Source organism: Triturus cristatus, chromosome 7 (genome assembly GCF_964204655.1).
Source record: "Triturus cristatus chromosome 7, aTriCri1.1, whole genome shotgun sequence".
Taxonomy (NCBI): domain Eukaryota; kingdom Metazoa; phylum Chordata; class Amphibia; order Caudata; family Salamandridae; genus Triturus; species Triturus cristatus.
In genome coordinates this window covers 1,680,921,499-1,680,938,492 of record NC_140590.1, presented here as the reverse complement: position 1 = coordinate 1,680,938,492, position 16,994 = coordinate 1,680,921,499, and the positions used below count along the sequence as shown (strand labels likewise).

The 16,994-nt window shown below is 45.5% G+C and overlaps 1 protein-coding gene across 1 annotated transcript; it reads left to right on the top strand.

The window, feature by feature from the left end:
- The first annotated feature begins 9,638 nt into the window (after nucleotides 1-9,638).
- On the top strand, nucleotides 9,639-16,087 carry LOC146812701 (uncharacterized). The gene is made up of 2 exons (XM_085619805.1): nucleotides 9,639-9,775; nucleotides 9,961-16,087. The coding sequence occupies exon 2, from the start codon at nucleotides 10,255-10,257 to the stop codon at nucleotides 11,506-11,508; it is 1,254 nt and encodes a 417-aa protein (XP_085475931.1). The 5' UTR covers nucleotides 9,639-9,775; nucleotides 9,961-10,254; the 3' UTR covers nucleotides 11,509-16,087.
- Nucleotides 16,088-16,994: the final 907 nt, after the last annotated feature.

Sequence of the window (16,994 nt, the reverse complement as noted above, 5' to 3'; positions counted from 1 at the left end):
CCATACACCTATAAATAACGGGTGTAATACATATCTTGTACAGAAGATATATACATTGGTATAGAGTCACTGTGTGTGTAGCATATTAATTGTATCAGTATGAGACTATATTAAAGAATAAACGTGTGGGTGATTTACAGTCACGCTTCGAGCACTACTTTAGAAATGTTCTCATTTTTACTTTTTAAATTGATAGATCACAAAAATTGCAGAAGAAACTGCACTGAGCAAGGCTATTTCTAAAGCTTCTCAAATGTTAGGTTTATCTTTGGCACAGCAGCACCAACATCTGCAGGTTTCACACTGCTGATTTGGTGCATGCTGCGTTATTCCACCCCCCCACCCCGACTCCTTTTTCCTTAGTTGTGTATTGAAATTGAGGCTCGAGAGAACTCCATCATTTCCACGTTCCTCCCCCTCCTCCTTCATCACACCGGGCTTCTTCGTCGAGGTTCATTGTTTTGCTGTGTTGTTTTTTTGCAACATACACCCCTGTATTTTTTTCCTTTGTGAGTTTCCAATCACCGTCTCTGGGGGTCTCTCTGCCCTTACCTCTTCCTCTTGTCAGCCTGCTCCCCTTTTATATTCCCAGTCACTTTCTCCTGGCCGTCATTCTGCTAGTCTGGATTCCTCCTCTCCTTCTTCTTAATTTACTATCCCTCCTTCTGGAATCGCTCTCACTTTCCCTTCCTGCCACTTCATTTACCTGCCACCTGCGTCCAAACCCAATGTGCACTCACACAGAGCGAGGTCCTGTCAGGAAGTTGTCCGTATCATCTTGGAATACTGATTCTACCACTAGTGATTTAATATACATACCTGGATTATGTAACCACATAGTCTGCAAGTAACAAAATATAAATTAAAATTAAAAAAAGGATTTCTGCCCTCAGCTTGTCCACCCAGTTTTAACTCTTCAGATCTTGAGTGGTGAGGTCCTTTTTCAGGGATTGTCTATCCATCGTTTGGCTTCAGAATTTGTTTTTTGATCGAGTTGAAACGTTGCAGGTGTTAAGTACAGCCTACATTTTGAAGAGGCTTCCACAACTATTGTCGCTGTTCAATGTCTATTTGATTTGTTTATGATAAAGGCTCTCTCTTTCACTACCTCAATCTTTCTCTATCTCACTACCTCACAACATCACTCACTGTTTCTATCTCACTACATCAGAAAATACCTCTCACTCACTAACTCACTCTTTCACTACCTCACTCTCTATCTACCTCACTCTCTCACTACATAACTCTCTCTACATCACTACTCCCCTCTATCTATATCACTACCTCACTATCTCACTACTTCTCTCTCTAAAAAGATCACTACCTCAATCTCTCACTACCTCACTCTCTATATCACAACTTCACTCTCTCTCTAACTCACTACATCACTCACTCTCTATCTCTCTACCTCACTCTTTCTATCTCACTAACTCACTTTCACTGTGGTGGCTCTGTCTGTGTGTGGGTAACTGTGTGTGTGTGTAGGTGACTCTGTGGTTGGCTCTATTTGTGTGTGGGTTGCTCTATGTGAGTGCCTCTGTGTGGGTGGCTCTGTGTGTGTGGGTGGCTTTGTGTGTGCGGCTCTGTGTGTGGATGCAAATGCAATAGGTCTCGCATTTGAGAGTGATTAAGCTATTGACATTGTAAATAACAATGCCGTTTCTTTAAATGTTTTAAAAACAAAAACATAAAAATAATGTCATGAGCAATGCCAATAGCTCTAACTTTAACAATGCCGAGACCATTGCATTGTAAATGCTTGTTTACGTTTGCAAGGGATTCTGGGTAACAGACCATGGTGGGAGGCACTCAAGTCACCCCATCCTGGATTCCCCTGGGTGTCTAGTTTTCAAAAATGTATAGGTTTGCTAGGTTTCCCTAGGTGCCGGCAGGGCTAGGGTTAAAAAACTACAGCTAGTCACTTTGCCAAAAAAGGGTCATTTTTCACTGCAAAATTGAGGTGTGACCACGTTGCGTTTTGCGCCGTTTCCTGTCGCGGGCACTAGGCCGACCCGCACAAGTGAGGTACCATTTTTCTCGTAGGACTTTGGGGAACGCGGGGTGGGTGGAAATTTGTGGATCCACGCAGATTCCAGAATTTTCCACCACAGAAATGTGGGGAAAATGTGTTTTTTTTGTCAATTTTTTACGTTTGCAAGGGATTCTGGGTAACAGACCATGGTGGGAGGCACTCAAGTCACCCCATCCTGGATTCCCCTGGGTGTCTAGTTTTCAAAAATGTATAGGTTTGCTAGGTTTCCCTAGGTGCCGGCATGGCTAGGGTTCAAAAACTACAGCTAGTCACTTTGACAAAAAAGGGTCATTTTTCACTGCAAAATTGAGGTGTGACCACGTTGCGTTTTGCGCCGTTTCCTGTTGCGGGCACTAGGCCGACCCGCACAAGTGAGGTACCATTTTTCTTGTAGGACTTTGGGGAACGCGGCGCGGGTGGAAATTTGTGGATCCACGCAGATTCCGGAACTTTCCATCACAGAAATGTGGGGGAAATGTGTTTTGTTTGTCAATTTTTTACGTTTGCAAGGGATTCTGGGTAACAGACCATAGAGGGAGGCACTCAAGTCACCCCATCCTGGATTCCCCTGGGTGTCTAGTTTTCAAAAATGTATAGGTTTGCTATGTTTCCCTAGGTGCCGGCAGGGCTAGGGTTCAAAAACTACAGCTAGTCACTTTGCCAAAAAAGGGTCACTTTTCACTGCAAAATTGAGGTGTGACCACGTTGCGTTTTGCGCCGTTTCCTGTCGTGGGCACTCGGCCGACCCGCACAAGTGAGGTTCCATTTGTCTCGTAGGACTTTGGGGAACACGGGGTGGGTGGAAATTTGTGGATCCACGCAGATTCCTGAACTTTCCATCACAGAAATGTGGGGAAAATGTGTTTTTTTTGTCAATTTTTTACGTTTGCAAGGGATTCTGGGTAACAGACCATGGTGGGAGGCACTCAAGTCACCCCATCCTGGATTCCCCTGGGTGTCTAGTTTTGAAAAATGTATAGGTTTGCTAGGTTTCCCTAGGTGCCGGCAGGGCTAGGGTTCAAAAACTACAGCTAGTCACTTTGCCAAAAAAGGGTCATTTTTCCCTGCAAAATTGAGGTGTGACCACGTTGCGTTTTGCGCCGTTGCCTGTCGCGGGCACTAGGCCGACCCGCACAAGTGAGGTACCATTTTTCTCGTAGGACTTTGGGGAACGCGGGGTGGGTGGAAATTTGTGGATCCATGCAGATTCCAGAACTTTCCATCACAGAAATGTGGGGAAAATGTGGTTTTTTTGTCAATTTTTTACGTTTGCAAGGGATTCTGGGTAACAGTCTCTCAAACAAAGGAGCTTAGGGGGTTAAAGGGTAGGAAGCCCCCCTCTCGAGACCATACAACAAAACTAGACCTACCCCGGAAAAAGATTCTGATTAAAATTTGTATATATTCTAGGTACCCACTATCTGTAGTGCCTATCTCGCTGTCACTCTCTAGTGTTTCTGCCACTAAAAATGAAAAGAATGCTGTTAAACACCACCCGAGTACATATTCACAGGGTGTGACAACAGCAACACGACCCTAGGTGTCAAAGTGTTTCCCTATACTGTGGTGCTGTAAAAACCTACTAGTGATCAGGCCAAAATCAAAAAAGATGTGATAGGACGGCAGTGCCTCACGGAAGCAGCCCCAACGAGGTTTATGTAGACAGGTACTCGCCTACTACCTCCTGTTGTCATCATCGGTCACTGCCGCCCAAACAGAAACAGAAAAGGAGGAAAATGATAAAGAGTGCTGAAACCCTTGTGCTAGTCCTAATGACTGGTGTCTACGGGGCAAACTATATAATGGGATGTGTCTGATAATCTAAAGAAAAAGAGGAAATGTCGACCCAACTGCTGGCTTAACAACTTGGATGATTGCCTGAAATTCACTTGGACCATCAGTGATGTGGGAGCCACATATTTGGATCTGGACATCAGGGCGGAAAATCGTAAACTTGTCACCAATGTCCATCAAAAGCCTACTGACAAGAATTCCCTGCTGCACTACAGATCCTACCATCCTAGGGCCTTGAGAGATAATCTGCCCGTGGGGCAGTTCTTACGGTACCGGAGGAACTGTTCCTCCACAGAGGAATTTATCATTTATGGTGGGAGGCACTCAAGTCACCCCATCCTGGATTCCCCTGGGTGTCTAGTTTTCAAAAATGTATAGGTTTGCTAGGTTTCCCTAGGTGTCGGCAGAGCTAGGGTTCAAAAACTACAGCTAGACTCTTCGCAAAAAATGTGTAAATTTTCAGTTTAAAATGTGGTGTGTTCACCTTAGGTTTTGAGCCACTTCCTGTCGTGGGCACTATGCCTACCCACACAAGTGAGGTACCATTTTTATCGGGAGACTTAGGGTTGTTCAGTTTTGTAAAGCAACTGTTATTATCTATTGATTTTTGATGCATTTCTCCCTTCCAAATGAAAGACATTGTGTAAAAAAAAAGTCATTTTGAAAAATGACCAATAATTGTCATGCAAGTATGAGTATTCCCAATTTCGAAAATGTGCAAATATGCACTGTTTCTAAACTCTGTAATGTGTTCCCATTTCAGAAATACATAGGTGTCTTTCATACTAATTTTTCCATGTATACATTTTCACACTATAATTGCTATATACCCGGAACTAAAAAAAAAAAACATTACAAAATGCTGCTCAGTTTTTTACTCTGGGTTCGTTGGGCTCTTGGTGAACCTACAAGTCCTATATATCCCCACAACCAGGAAGGTCCAGCGGATGTAACGGTACATTGCTTTCTAAGAGATGTCATAATTAGAAGAAGTTACAGGTGAAAACGTTGACACAAAAGGCTGCTTTTTTCAACTAATTTTTAATTTTTCCTATATTTAACTGTTAGTTTCTATAAAGAAACCTTGATGGATCTACACAAATGACCCCTTGCTGAATTCAGAATGTTGTCTACTTTTCAAACATGTATAGCTTTCCAAGATCCATTATTGCTTTTCTACCCATTTCTACCATTATCTGGAAGGAGGTTGAAAGCACAAAAAATTGCAAAAATAGGGTATGTCCCAGAAAAATGTCAAAACTGTGTAAAAAAAGTTGGATTTCTGACAGAAATCTGTCATTCCCTAAAAGCTGGAGGAATGGTGATTTCAGCCCCACAAACCCTTTTTTGATATCATTTGCAGAGAAAAACCCAGACGCTTTCATTTGCAGCCACTTTTCCCCATTTTTCACAAAAAAAACAAAATTTTGCTGTATTTTGACTAATTTCTGGGAACCCTCTAGGAGAATCCACAAACCCTGGGTACCTTTAGAATCCGCATGATGTTGGAAGAAAAGGACGCAAATTTGGCGTGGATACCTAAGGTGGTCAAAAAGTTACAGGGGCCTAAGCGCGCACTACCCCAAATAGCCCAAAAAAGGCTTAGCACAGGAGGGGAAAAGGCCTAGCAGCGAAGGGGTTAAGGAAGCACTCATCTGAAAGTGTGTGTCTGAGAGCATTCTCAACTGAATATGTGTCACTTTGAACAAACCAACCTTGTGTCTTTCTGTATGTGCTGTAGGTTCTTTGCACCTCATGTGAACGTGGCATTAAGAATGCAGACACTTCTGCTACTGTGCATATTTAGGCAGATGGATAAGAACTCTGTGGTTGTGTCTCTGTGAAAAGACTGTTTTGTGTCTTTCTGTATACAAACATATCCCAGCACAGCTGCAGTCCTCCCCATCACTATGGGCTTGTGTCATTGAGTATTGATAGTTACAGCAAGCTGGGTCCTTCCTTTGTCATCACTGTAAAATGTCCAATTTGTGTTACTGGATATGTATATGTGCCATAGTGAATGTGCACTACTTCAGTGAAAATAAACAACTTTGTACTGATGTGTATTCCAACCCTGGTTAATTATTTTGTCGTTGTGTTGCTTTTAATAGAAAGGTTTGTGTCAGTTTGCACTTATGTGGCATCCAATATTGATGTGTCATTCTAAAGAAAATTGATTATGTCACAGTGCAACTGTGTGTATACCACAGCAGGTGCTCTTTTCTGCAGGTACGCTAGTTAACAGAGACTCACCTTCCAGGGTCTTCTCCCGTATTCACCATGTGCTGGATGGTTGGTTCAATTGGCTTGTCAACCTTACTATAAGGCGGAACCATGTGAAACATCCTGGTCTTCTTTGACGTCGTGATCATCCCCAAGTCACTGGCAGGTTTGGTTATCTGTACACCCATTGCAGAAATCCTTGTCCTCACAGTGACCGATGCGAACATTGGGGTTGCCGCTAATCTTTTGGTTGCACTCAAGGATATGGAGGACTTGAGCAGCTCATAGATCTACTTCCGGATCTTCTCCTTTAGAGCCTTGCTGTTGATGACATCTGAAACCACAGCATGAGCCTTAATGTTGGTACCTGACTCATACTTTGGCTTTTCTTTGGCTTTACCTGGCTTGAGATCACTGGCTTCCTTCTCTGGCTCCTGTACGATGGCCAGAGGTTTGGAAGCTGACTCCTGACCTGAAACTAAGAGGGAATATTAGCATAAGTCCTTGACATCAGTCACTGGGGACCCTGCTCTAAAGATGTTCCATTTCAGGTGTGAGTAATTTATCCAGTTCTTAGTTTTTGCATTTTGTAATTATCGTTTTGCGTTTTGCATTATAAGTCCTGGACCAGAGTGCTAAGAAGAAGGCTTGGCTGAATGATTTACTCACACCTGACCTGGTGCAACTTGATATCTGGCGGCACCATAGAATTAGATTGGCAACTAAAGCCTCATATGGTGTAACCTGTAGAAATCAGAATTGAATAGACTGATCCCAAATTACACTGAGATACAGAAACAAAAGAGTTTGCTACTAACACATGATATGAGAAGATCTGACAGCTCTAATGGGCACATACAGAGAGTGATCATGCAGAAAGGATAGAACATGTGTAGGTACTGAGTCAAGCACAGAGGCACATGAGCAAGAAGAATTTGACAAAGAAAGAAAAATGCTCACAACTAAGCTAAGGCTTGGAAAAATAGGGCCAAAAGCAACTATTTAGTCATGTAAAACACAGGCTCACAAGCATAAATTCAAATGCACAAAAAGACATTTCAGCCCCTGTGGGAAACTAGGTGTGCAGAAAGAGAGCATACATCAATCAAGTACAGGAGTCACATAAATCACATGTTCATTCCACGATGAGAAGCATACAAATAACATCTCAATCATGCATGAATCTGCACCATAAAAGCAATTCAGCCACGAACAAAGATACACAAGAGGAAACCGAGTAAGGCAGAAAAAATACACTTGTACAGAAAGACAGACAAAGACACTACAACAAGGAACATAATGTGCAGTTCCAACACGACCTTAACCTTAGCACATACTGTTGCCATGCATACACGGGATAGATAAGGACTATGATGCTGCATACCAGGCTCGCCAGATCTATGCGCTGCCATATGGGTAGCTGTGAGCTATACTGCGTTATCCTTGCCGCGCTTCGGCCCGCACTCTGAGCGCGCTGCTGGCGCTCGGCCACCCGGGGGCCTTTACATTCTGGGGCAACAGGGGCACCCGTTGGGTCTCTGGCTCGGGGCCTGGGCGGCAGCCGGCGTAGCCGTGGAGTGGGCTAGACCACAGCGCCATCCTCTATCATCGATAACATGCACCTGGGACACCATTAAAATTCAAAAGCACATACGCAGCACCACGCACCTACTCCCTTCACAACGCACGCACCTCCCTTCTGTACGCATGTTACCCTGTACGATGCCGCCGGACCCCCGGGTTGTCGGCTAAATGGCTGTGTGATAATGTCTGGAAGCGTACACTTTGCTTAACTGCTTCACCACCTGGACGGTGACTGTGCGTTGTATGATGACGTAAATGTGCACAATAAAGGTTTTTCAAAAAAAAAATAATGTGCAGTTCCAGTGTAAGACACATGCAGGAACACTGGCATGCAGAAGCTGCCTTCTACAATGACAAAAGGTGGAAGCATATGCGTATGGACATCTTTCGTCAATCTCAAAAGGGACAGATGGTCGCGCCCACTTCTTGTTTAACCGCTTTTCTGGCCTTACTCTTTTTAAACTAAAATTAGCCAAGTGTCTAAAGGGGGTAACTTGGTTATTCAAGTGGAATGAGCCAGAAGTATCAAAAGCCCTGGCACACTACTGCTAAATATATGTGCTCATCATTGGATACTGCCCAGTCAACACTGGCTGCCCCAGGACTGAGGGAAAGGACATTCACCGTGCACGACTGTTAATAAATCTACTATGGAGGGGTGTAAAGAATTCTTACCCGTTATTACAAGAAATTTAGGACAAATTATGTGAAATTAGTTATAATTAAGTGAAATACAAATATTTAATTTTGATGTGTCAGCGCATAAAAACACTCCTACCAAATTCTGACCAATACAGCAACGTAATTTAAATTTTGTCTAGGCTTACCTCTTTTGGACATTTGTATAGCAAACATGATCACTGGGGAACCAGTGAAGAACGCTGGTACTTTTTGAAGTTCAGGCACCATCAACAAGTTTCCATACATTGACCTGTGAGTGAGCACCCTCTTCACTGTTACATGACTTGTCCACTATGTTTGAAGTGTGCCTTCAAGAGTACCTCGTTGATAGAACATTAGTTCTTCTTTGGTAATGAACAGCCCTCACCTTCCCATCCTCCTATCCTAATGCTAATGATCCATGCATTCTTCAGCCTATGAAACAACACATTCTGAAAGTCTTCACTTACCTGGACTTTTTCTGATATGTTCTAGCGAGGCACATCCTCCTAGGACACAGCGCAGCATCTTTCCACCAAGATGTCACGGAACATACATCTCACTATGTTAACAACATGTAAAAGTCCTTATTTGAAGCCCTTCACCCAGAGTATAAGATTTAGGCATGGTGGACTCAGACATGTTTGTTCTTATCTATCGAACTAAGCCTCAGAAGGCTACTATATACAGTTTTGTGACATCTCAACTCGCAATCTACTATCTGTTTAAAATCAAGACATGAGCAATTCCAGGGAGATATCTGCCTCTATAGTAGATTAAATAATCCTCTACTGTGTAAATTAGGTCCTCATAGTTCCTTACCTATCGCATGCTCTGTGAATTGCTCTCCACACAGCTTGAGTAGCAATGGCCACACATTTTTATATCCTGGCCTTCTGTGTTACTCAGGGACCATCGGGCCCTTAGGAAGCAGATGACTTGATGGTTTATGCATTTCAACACACTGATTCAGGAGGTACACCGTCTAAACTAAGTAACCACAAGAAGCAGCGAATTGTACCTCTCATTCATTGTAATATTACTCACAGAATCCTCCAAATCGGGATGAAAAGGCACTTTGACCTGATGGCTCTGGGGCTACATTAATGAAAGAATGCACACCATAAATAAACTTTTAAATAAGTGTAATCCCGCGACCAGGACACCCAAGATGGCCGTGGTGGCGTACCAGGGAGACAAGTCGGTTGTCTCTCCAGCGAAGCGGGACGTCAACCACGTGACCGCCGCTTTGTCAGAAACGCCGCAGACAGGTAAAACGCAGAGAGGGGGAGACTCGACGCCGGTAAAGAACGACGACGCGGAGGCTGAGAGTGAGGAGCCCGAGTGCAGGAACCAGGAGAGGAAGGCAGGAGTGGACTACAGGGAACAGCCTAGGGGCAACACCTGCCAGTCCAGCCATCCTGAGAAGAAAGAGGACGTCTGGACTCCTTCTGCTATGACCCAGGAGGCCCGTGGCTATAGGCAAGTACCACTCCTCCATTATTTCGCCGTGGGGAGGTGGTGGGGGCTGTAGACTTGCACCAGAGCACTGCATGTACTGAAGCAAGCACCTCAACCACCAGGGTGTTTCGTGGGGGTCTACACAGGAGTCCCTAAGCATTTCTTCTGAGGTTCTACTGTTCCTTTTTTTTTTTTTTTTTTTTTAGGGCAAAATATACCTTCATCCCCCTGTGGCTGCTCGTTGTGTGAAAAAGAAGAAAAGCAATCCCCGCTACATTCTGAGGGGAAAAGGAAGCACACAGAGGAAGACTACTTCCCATGTTTGCGGATTGTCCTATTGCACCTCAGTTTACTTTTGTTTTGACGGTTTAGTGAAAGATGCCACTGAATAAAATCCCTACTAGTACGATAGAATTTCTTTCTCTTTGTGTGCGTACCCCTTCTTAACCCTCTGAGTGATTACAATGGTGTCAGAAGTGGGATAGCATCATTGCTTCATCATGACCCAACCCGTCACTATGGAGGCCATAATCACTCAGTTGGCTGAGGGACAGCGACACCTCCAGTTAGTATTGGAACAGCAAAACCAGGCAGCCCAAAAAGAAAGGGAGGCTTTCCAAACGGCACTGAGAGAACAAGCTGCATTAATGGTCTCTAACCAACAAACACAAGATACTGCCATACCACACCTGACGGGTGCTATCTCTGCCGCAAGGGTACACCCAAATGTTCCTAGCTATGTCCTGCAGAAATTCCATGAAGGCGATGAACCCAACTATTTTTTGGTTAATTTTGAGAGGGTGGCAACAACTGCCGCTTGGCCCCCAGAGAGGTGGGGCCAGTACATAGCTCCCCTACTTTCTGGGGAATTACAGGCGGCCTATCAAGCCGCCAACCCTGATGGTACTACGCCCTATCCAGATATTAAAATCCTTGAAAGGTTAGGCTATGACCAGGAATACTACCGAACTAGGTTCCGTAAAGAGCGGTGGGCAACAGGGGATAATCCTAGAGCCCTATATTATAGGATCAGGGACCTTGGGAATAGGTGGCTGCAACTGGACGCTACAACAGTTGAGGAGGTCACCGAAAAAATATACCTCGAACAATATTTAGAAGCCCTGCCACCAAATACCAGGACATGGGTAAAACAACATCCCCACCTGACGGTGCAAACCGCTGTGGAGCTAGCATGTGCCTACCATAGATCTCCAAAGTTTGAGGCCCAACCGACGAAAAGTCCTTTTTCTCCCCAAAAACCCGCTGTACGAGTAGGAAGGGATGCTAGAATACCCGGAGAGTCCAAATCCCTACCCAAGGCTCCGGCACCAACCCCACCGCCACAAGCAGGACCCCAGTGCTTCCGTTGTGCGGAGTGGGGCCACATTGCCCGGAACTGCCCACTAAAAACTGAGGGGATAGAACCTATGGATGTAGGAGTATCACAGAGTCGGGTTCTGACCACAGGAGGGACTCAAGGGTGGTATAAAATACCCATACGCCTGAACGGAAGGCCAGTGGAGGCCTTGTTAGATACTGGCTGTCATCATAGTATTATCTGTAGGGAGTTGATCCGTCTTAATCAGATTCTGGGCGAAGAAGAGATACAGGTTTCTTGTATCCATGGGGATGTATGTTCGTACCCCCTAGCGGAAGTCATTATAGAAATTAACGGAGACCCTCAGGTACGGAGGGTAGGAGTGGTTCCTGTATTAGTCAAAAAAGTTCTACTAGACACTGACCCCGAACTTTGATGAATATGTGGCCAAACTACCAAAGGAAGCTTCTGACCTGGACTGGTTGAGAGAGGCCCCTTTCTGTACATTGGATATACAAAGTACCCAAATACAAACTACAAAAACCAGGGCTGAGAAAAGGAAAGAAAGAGAACTGTATAGACGATCTTCCCAGCCCCCTGTCACATGTTTTCTTTCCTCCCCAGAGAGCGAACATATGCCAACCTGGAGTTTCAGGGCAGACCAGAGTGTACACCTGGAAACAAGCAGAAGAAAAAGAAGCAGAAGAAAAAGAAGACCACAAAAAGGAAGGCCCCTATTTCTGTATCAAAAAAGGGTCTTCTATACAGGATTTGCAGGACTCCCAACAAGCCACAGAACAATTAGTTGTCTCCATAGCCTTTAGGGAACAAGTTATGCACCTCGCTCATAAGTCAGGCCAGGGGTGGGCACTATGGGCAAGAACACACTCTCAAATACTTGTTAGAGAGGATTTACTGGCCAAGGGTTTATAAGGAGGTGGTGAGGTTCTGTGCCTCCTGTTCCAGATGCCAAATGGTAAATCCTTCAACCGAAAAGAAAGCCCCTCTTTACCCACTGCCTATTGTTGATATACCTTTCAAAAAAGTAGGTATGGACCTGGTAGGCCCACTCTCCGCACGAGGCCACCAATACATCCTAGTCCTAGTGGACTATGCCACCAGGTACCCCGAAGCTATTCCCCTCTCCAGCATCACCACCCTTTCAGTAGCCCAAGCTATGGTCTCCTTCTTTTCTCTGTGGGTTTTCCCTGTGAACTGCTGACCGATCAAAGAACACCATTTATGTCCCGTCTCATGAAGGAAGTATGTAAGTTACTGGGTGTCCGCCAGATTAGACCCGCTGTATACCATCCACAAACAGATGGTCTTGTTGAACGATATAACAGATCCATAAAAACTATTCTAAAACAAAGTATCAGTGAGACCAGGAAAGACTGGGACCGCAAACTTCCCCTCGTCCTCTTTGCTATTAGAACCCATGAACAGGCGCAAACCGGGTTTAGTCCTTTCAAACTCCTGTTTGGCCGAAAACCCTGCACACTCCTAGAGATGGCCGCTGAACAATGGACAGAGGACGAGGTAAAGTCTCTTCTTGGATATACAGCATCCTTAAAAGAAACTCTTTCCACTCTCTGATAAAAGGTACACCTTAACATGGAGCGGGCTCAGCAGAAACAAAAGACCTATTACGACAAAGGGACCAACACAAGACACCTAAATGTTGGGGACAAGGTATTGATTCTCCAACCATTCTGTGAGAAAAAACTGTTAGCGACCTGGCAAGGACCCTATGTAATAAAAGAGAAAGTAACCCCTGTCACATATAGGGTATCCATCCCCCATAAAGGGAGTAATGACCAAATCTACCACATTAACCTACTAAAGGAATGAGAAGACCCTACTTCGTAAGTTGGAGTCGCTATCAAACAAGTCACCCTTACAAAACCCCTAGAAATCACATTCCCACTTTTGAAGACCACACCAGAGAGGCCCTGTGTTGGCGAGAACCTAACAGCCCAACAGCGGCATCAGCTGTACAACGGGGGCGTGTCATGAAGCTGAGGTGAACGGACGCGAGCTGCGGAGCTCCGTTGGCCCTATCCCCCAATTACACCCATCCTGAGCCCCGGGCACGGATATTTGCCCCAAACTGGGAGCCGGGGGGCCCTGGCTCGCCGGGACTCGAACTGCCCTGGAAAAGCGGGCATCACCAAAAAAGAACTGAAGGACGGGCCGAGTGCGGCACAACCAAGATGGCACCCAAGAACTGCTGCGCCAGACGGAGCTGAGCTACTGCATCGAAAACAATCACCAAGCAGCCCCTGAAGTATTCCTGAGGTGTGGAGAGACTCCCGATGGGCCAGACAATGAGGGATTGAGGAAGCGACTACAGATAAGGGCATGGCGGACTGAGACGGGGAGACCAGCAGACGGCTGGAGGACCGCGGGCAAGCTGATCCGGAAGGACAGTGACGAACACTGCAGCCGGAGCGCCCTCTACTTGACGGGAGTCACACCGGAAGAAAGGGTGACTCAGAGGGGATCAATCCCTGCTTGGTGGCTGGCGTGCGGCTCCGAGACTGATGCGCAGTGAGAGAAGAGAGAGCTGGGGGCTCTCCTTGAAGCGCAGCAGTACCAGAGGAGGAGCCTGGGGTAGGGCCTGCAGAGATCGGGTCGGAGTGGCAAAAGAGGGCCGAAAACGCCCTGAGACTGGGTGAGTGACTGCTGCCCTGGAGCATTGACAGCGAGCAGGATTGGGGGGACTGACATGTGACAAATACCAGGGCAAGAGATTATATGGGGCCACGCAGCCATAACTTTTAGGGCCCTGATCCGGTTGGACCCTTTGCACTCCAACACGGAGGAGGCCGTGTGCACAACTTTCTCAAGGGTAACCTCTAAAAGTCACATTTCAGATGGGCCAACTAACTTGTACGCGATTGAAGGCCTGACAGATTGCTGACTCTATCTGCGATAAGACTCTGGCTCATTGCTAATCCAATTAGCACATGAATTCTTTCAGGGTGGTCTTCTGATACTCTTAATCTTGTTTACACAAAACACTTTTATATTATTTGGGTTTGGAGTGGAGGCAGTAATATGATTAGCCTCTTTAAGTATTTTGACTCGCAAATTAGTTGTGAGTGACAGACGATAATCAGACAGGTAAGAAACTTGACACACAGACAAAGCCCGGCAATGTAGAACCCAGAGAACATAAGGCAGTTACACAGACACCAACTCACCCATCCAATCAACCACTTTAGATTTTCTATGCTTTTAACCTTGAGTTCCTCCATCCACTTCATTCTCTTTCAGTTGCCCATGCTGCAACATACCACATGAAATTAGTCACTCACCGGCCTTCTTTATGGTCTTGCTGGGATCATGAGCTCCTTTCTCTTCTGTTTCTATGGACACTACCTTCTCCGTGTCCATTGGCACTTCCTCTGGCATTACTGCCTTCTCTTTATTCTTCTTTGTGTCCAGTGAAGACTCCTGCTCTGCTCCTTCCTTGATTTTTCTTTTCATGTGCTGCCTTCTCCTCTCTCCACTCTCTGTTGTTGGCCCTAATCTAGGTGCCATTCCCGGGAACTCTTCAGGTTTCACCTTTTGTCCAAGCTCCTTAATTGATTCTTTCTCCTGAGGGGTTTTGTATTTGACCTTTTGCACCAGCCCTTTCGTTTTCTCAAGTTTGTCTGTGCCTTCCACTTGGTTCTGTCCATTTTTCGCTGCCTTACTTTCAAGGCGTTGTGTTCCTTTCCCTCTCCCCTCCATCTCTGGTTTTTTTTGCATGGAATGCCCCACATCTTCCTCGCCTGCCTCGGTCTTTGTTGTTTCTCCTGTATCGTTTACAGCCTCCTCCTCTATGTCTTGCTCTTCCTTCTTCGCCGCCTCCTCGGCTTTCATTTTTTCCAACCTCAATTTCATATCCTGAATTCCTTTCACAGCTGTGAGCTTTATTGCCTCTTCTTCTTCAGCTTCCATTTCAGAGACATGCCTGTCTGCCACTGCCGCCTCCTCAGAGGCCATCTTGTCCTGTATTATTTTATATTCTATGCCCTTAACTGACTTTTTCTCTTCCTCTACTTCTGTGTCTTGCTGTCTTTTTTTTGCTGCCGCCTTAGCTAACAGTGAATACACCTTTCTTTTTGTGCCCTTAAATCTTTTTCCCACTGCATCCATTTCTTCTTTCCTCAAAACTATTGTCGCTAATGTCTTAGCTGAATGCTTCTCCTTTTCTGCTTCCTTCACTCTTTTTTCTGCAGGTACGATTGGTACCATCTTCTTCGTCTTCTCTTCCATGTCCTTCACCTCTTTTTCTGTGACCACCTTTGACTCTCTATTTTCTGAGCCCACAGATCTCTTTGCTGCCTGCTCAGTTACTTTATTTCCAAACTTTTCTTTCTCCGGCCTTCCATTTTCTACAGCCTGCTTCTCTTCTGCACTCTGCTTTATTTTTTTTGTTGTATCTGTAATCATTTTCATTTCCAGAAAGTCTTTCTTTTCAGAGCGTTTCTTTTCTGTGTCTGCAGCTTCCCTTGCTGCCATCGTTCTGAATCTCGGATCCTCATACACTGCTTTTCCTGGATCCTGTACTCCATTCTCTAATAACTCCCTTGCTCTTTCCTTCGTTGCATGCAACGTTCTCATTTTAGCTTCCACCTTTTCTGCCAACCTCTCGGCATTCCCTGTCATTACTTGCACTTCTTTCTCTTCAACCTGTCTATTCACCTCCTTTTGAGTGGCTGCAGCCTTCCTCGCTGCCTTTTTTCTTATTATCGGCCTCTCATTAACTATTTTTTCTGTGTCCTGTCCTCTTTTCTCCCCTACCTCCTTTGTTGTTTCTTTCTCTACCTTATTTTTTATAGCATGTGCCTCTTTCTCTGTCCATTCCTTCTGGCGCCCTCTCCTCTCCGCCGCCACTTGAACTGGTGCCTTCGCCATTACCGCATTCCTCGTATCCCCGCTCTTACTGGCCTCTTTCTCAGCCTTCAGCCTTCTAACACGCCCCACTTTCTTATGGGTCTCTGGCTTAGCATTTTCTGTTTCCTGTTTTAGCTCCGAGATCTGAGAAAGCTGCTCCTCCATCACGGGACTGTCTGTAAAGAACAAAGCGGATTCGTATAGTATGTAGAAGTTCTTTATTCGCCAACACAGCTCCACACGTGGAGCGCAAGAATGCATCCGCTGCTGTGGATCACCAGCTGTCAACTGTCATCAACTGCCAGCTGGTGATGTCACAGCTGTCAACAACATTGATACGGTGTCCTCGCAGGGACACGCAAAAGCAAGTGACACAACGGTGTCCCCAAGCAGTCAATACAGGTACACAACACATCTTCCCCCTTTATGAACAGAGTGACAAAGGCTAACAAAACTAAACAGAAAAGCCTAGTCACAAATGTAATCGTTAAGTTTCACAGGTGGTATTATCCTTCTGCCACACCTGCTGGTACTAGAGGGTAGTGACACGTCATATCTGGGAGTAGGTGGCAAAACTCTGACTACTCTGCCAGGATCTGTGCTAAGGGTGTGTGTCTCGGGATTGGGAGCTTCAGCGTGTGTAGTGAGAGGGTACTGGGTGGCTTCACTGTCGGATGAGTCAGATAGGGAAATGTGGTGCTTGTTATCCCTTGGCTTACAGTGTACTCCGTTAGTGACTCCCAGGGTAGGCTTGCACACAGATAAGGCTGAGAAGTGATGCACCTTACCGTCGCTTAAGAGGGCGGAGTTGCAATACACCTCTTTAACCGTTAGGGGTGGAGAGAACTTGTTCTGTCCCTTAGCTATGTGGCCACTTTTCTTTACCTTAACGGTTTCCCCTAAGGAGAGTTGCACATCCTTGCAACCATGTTTGTGGTCGTATCTTTTTTTTGTTCTATTCTGACCCTCCCCAACCTTCCTTCTTACTTGGTCACTAGACCAGTGTACACTCTTTGAAGCTAATGCCCAACCCAC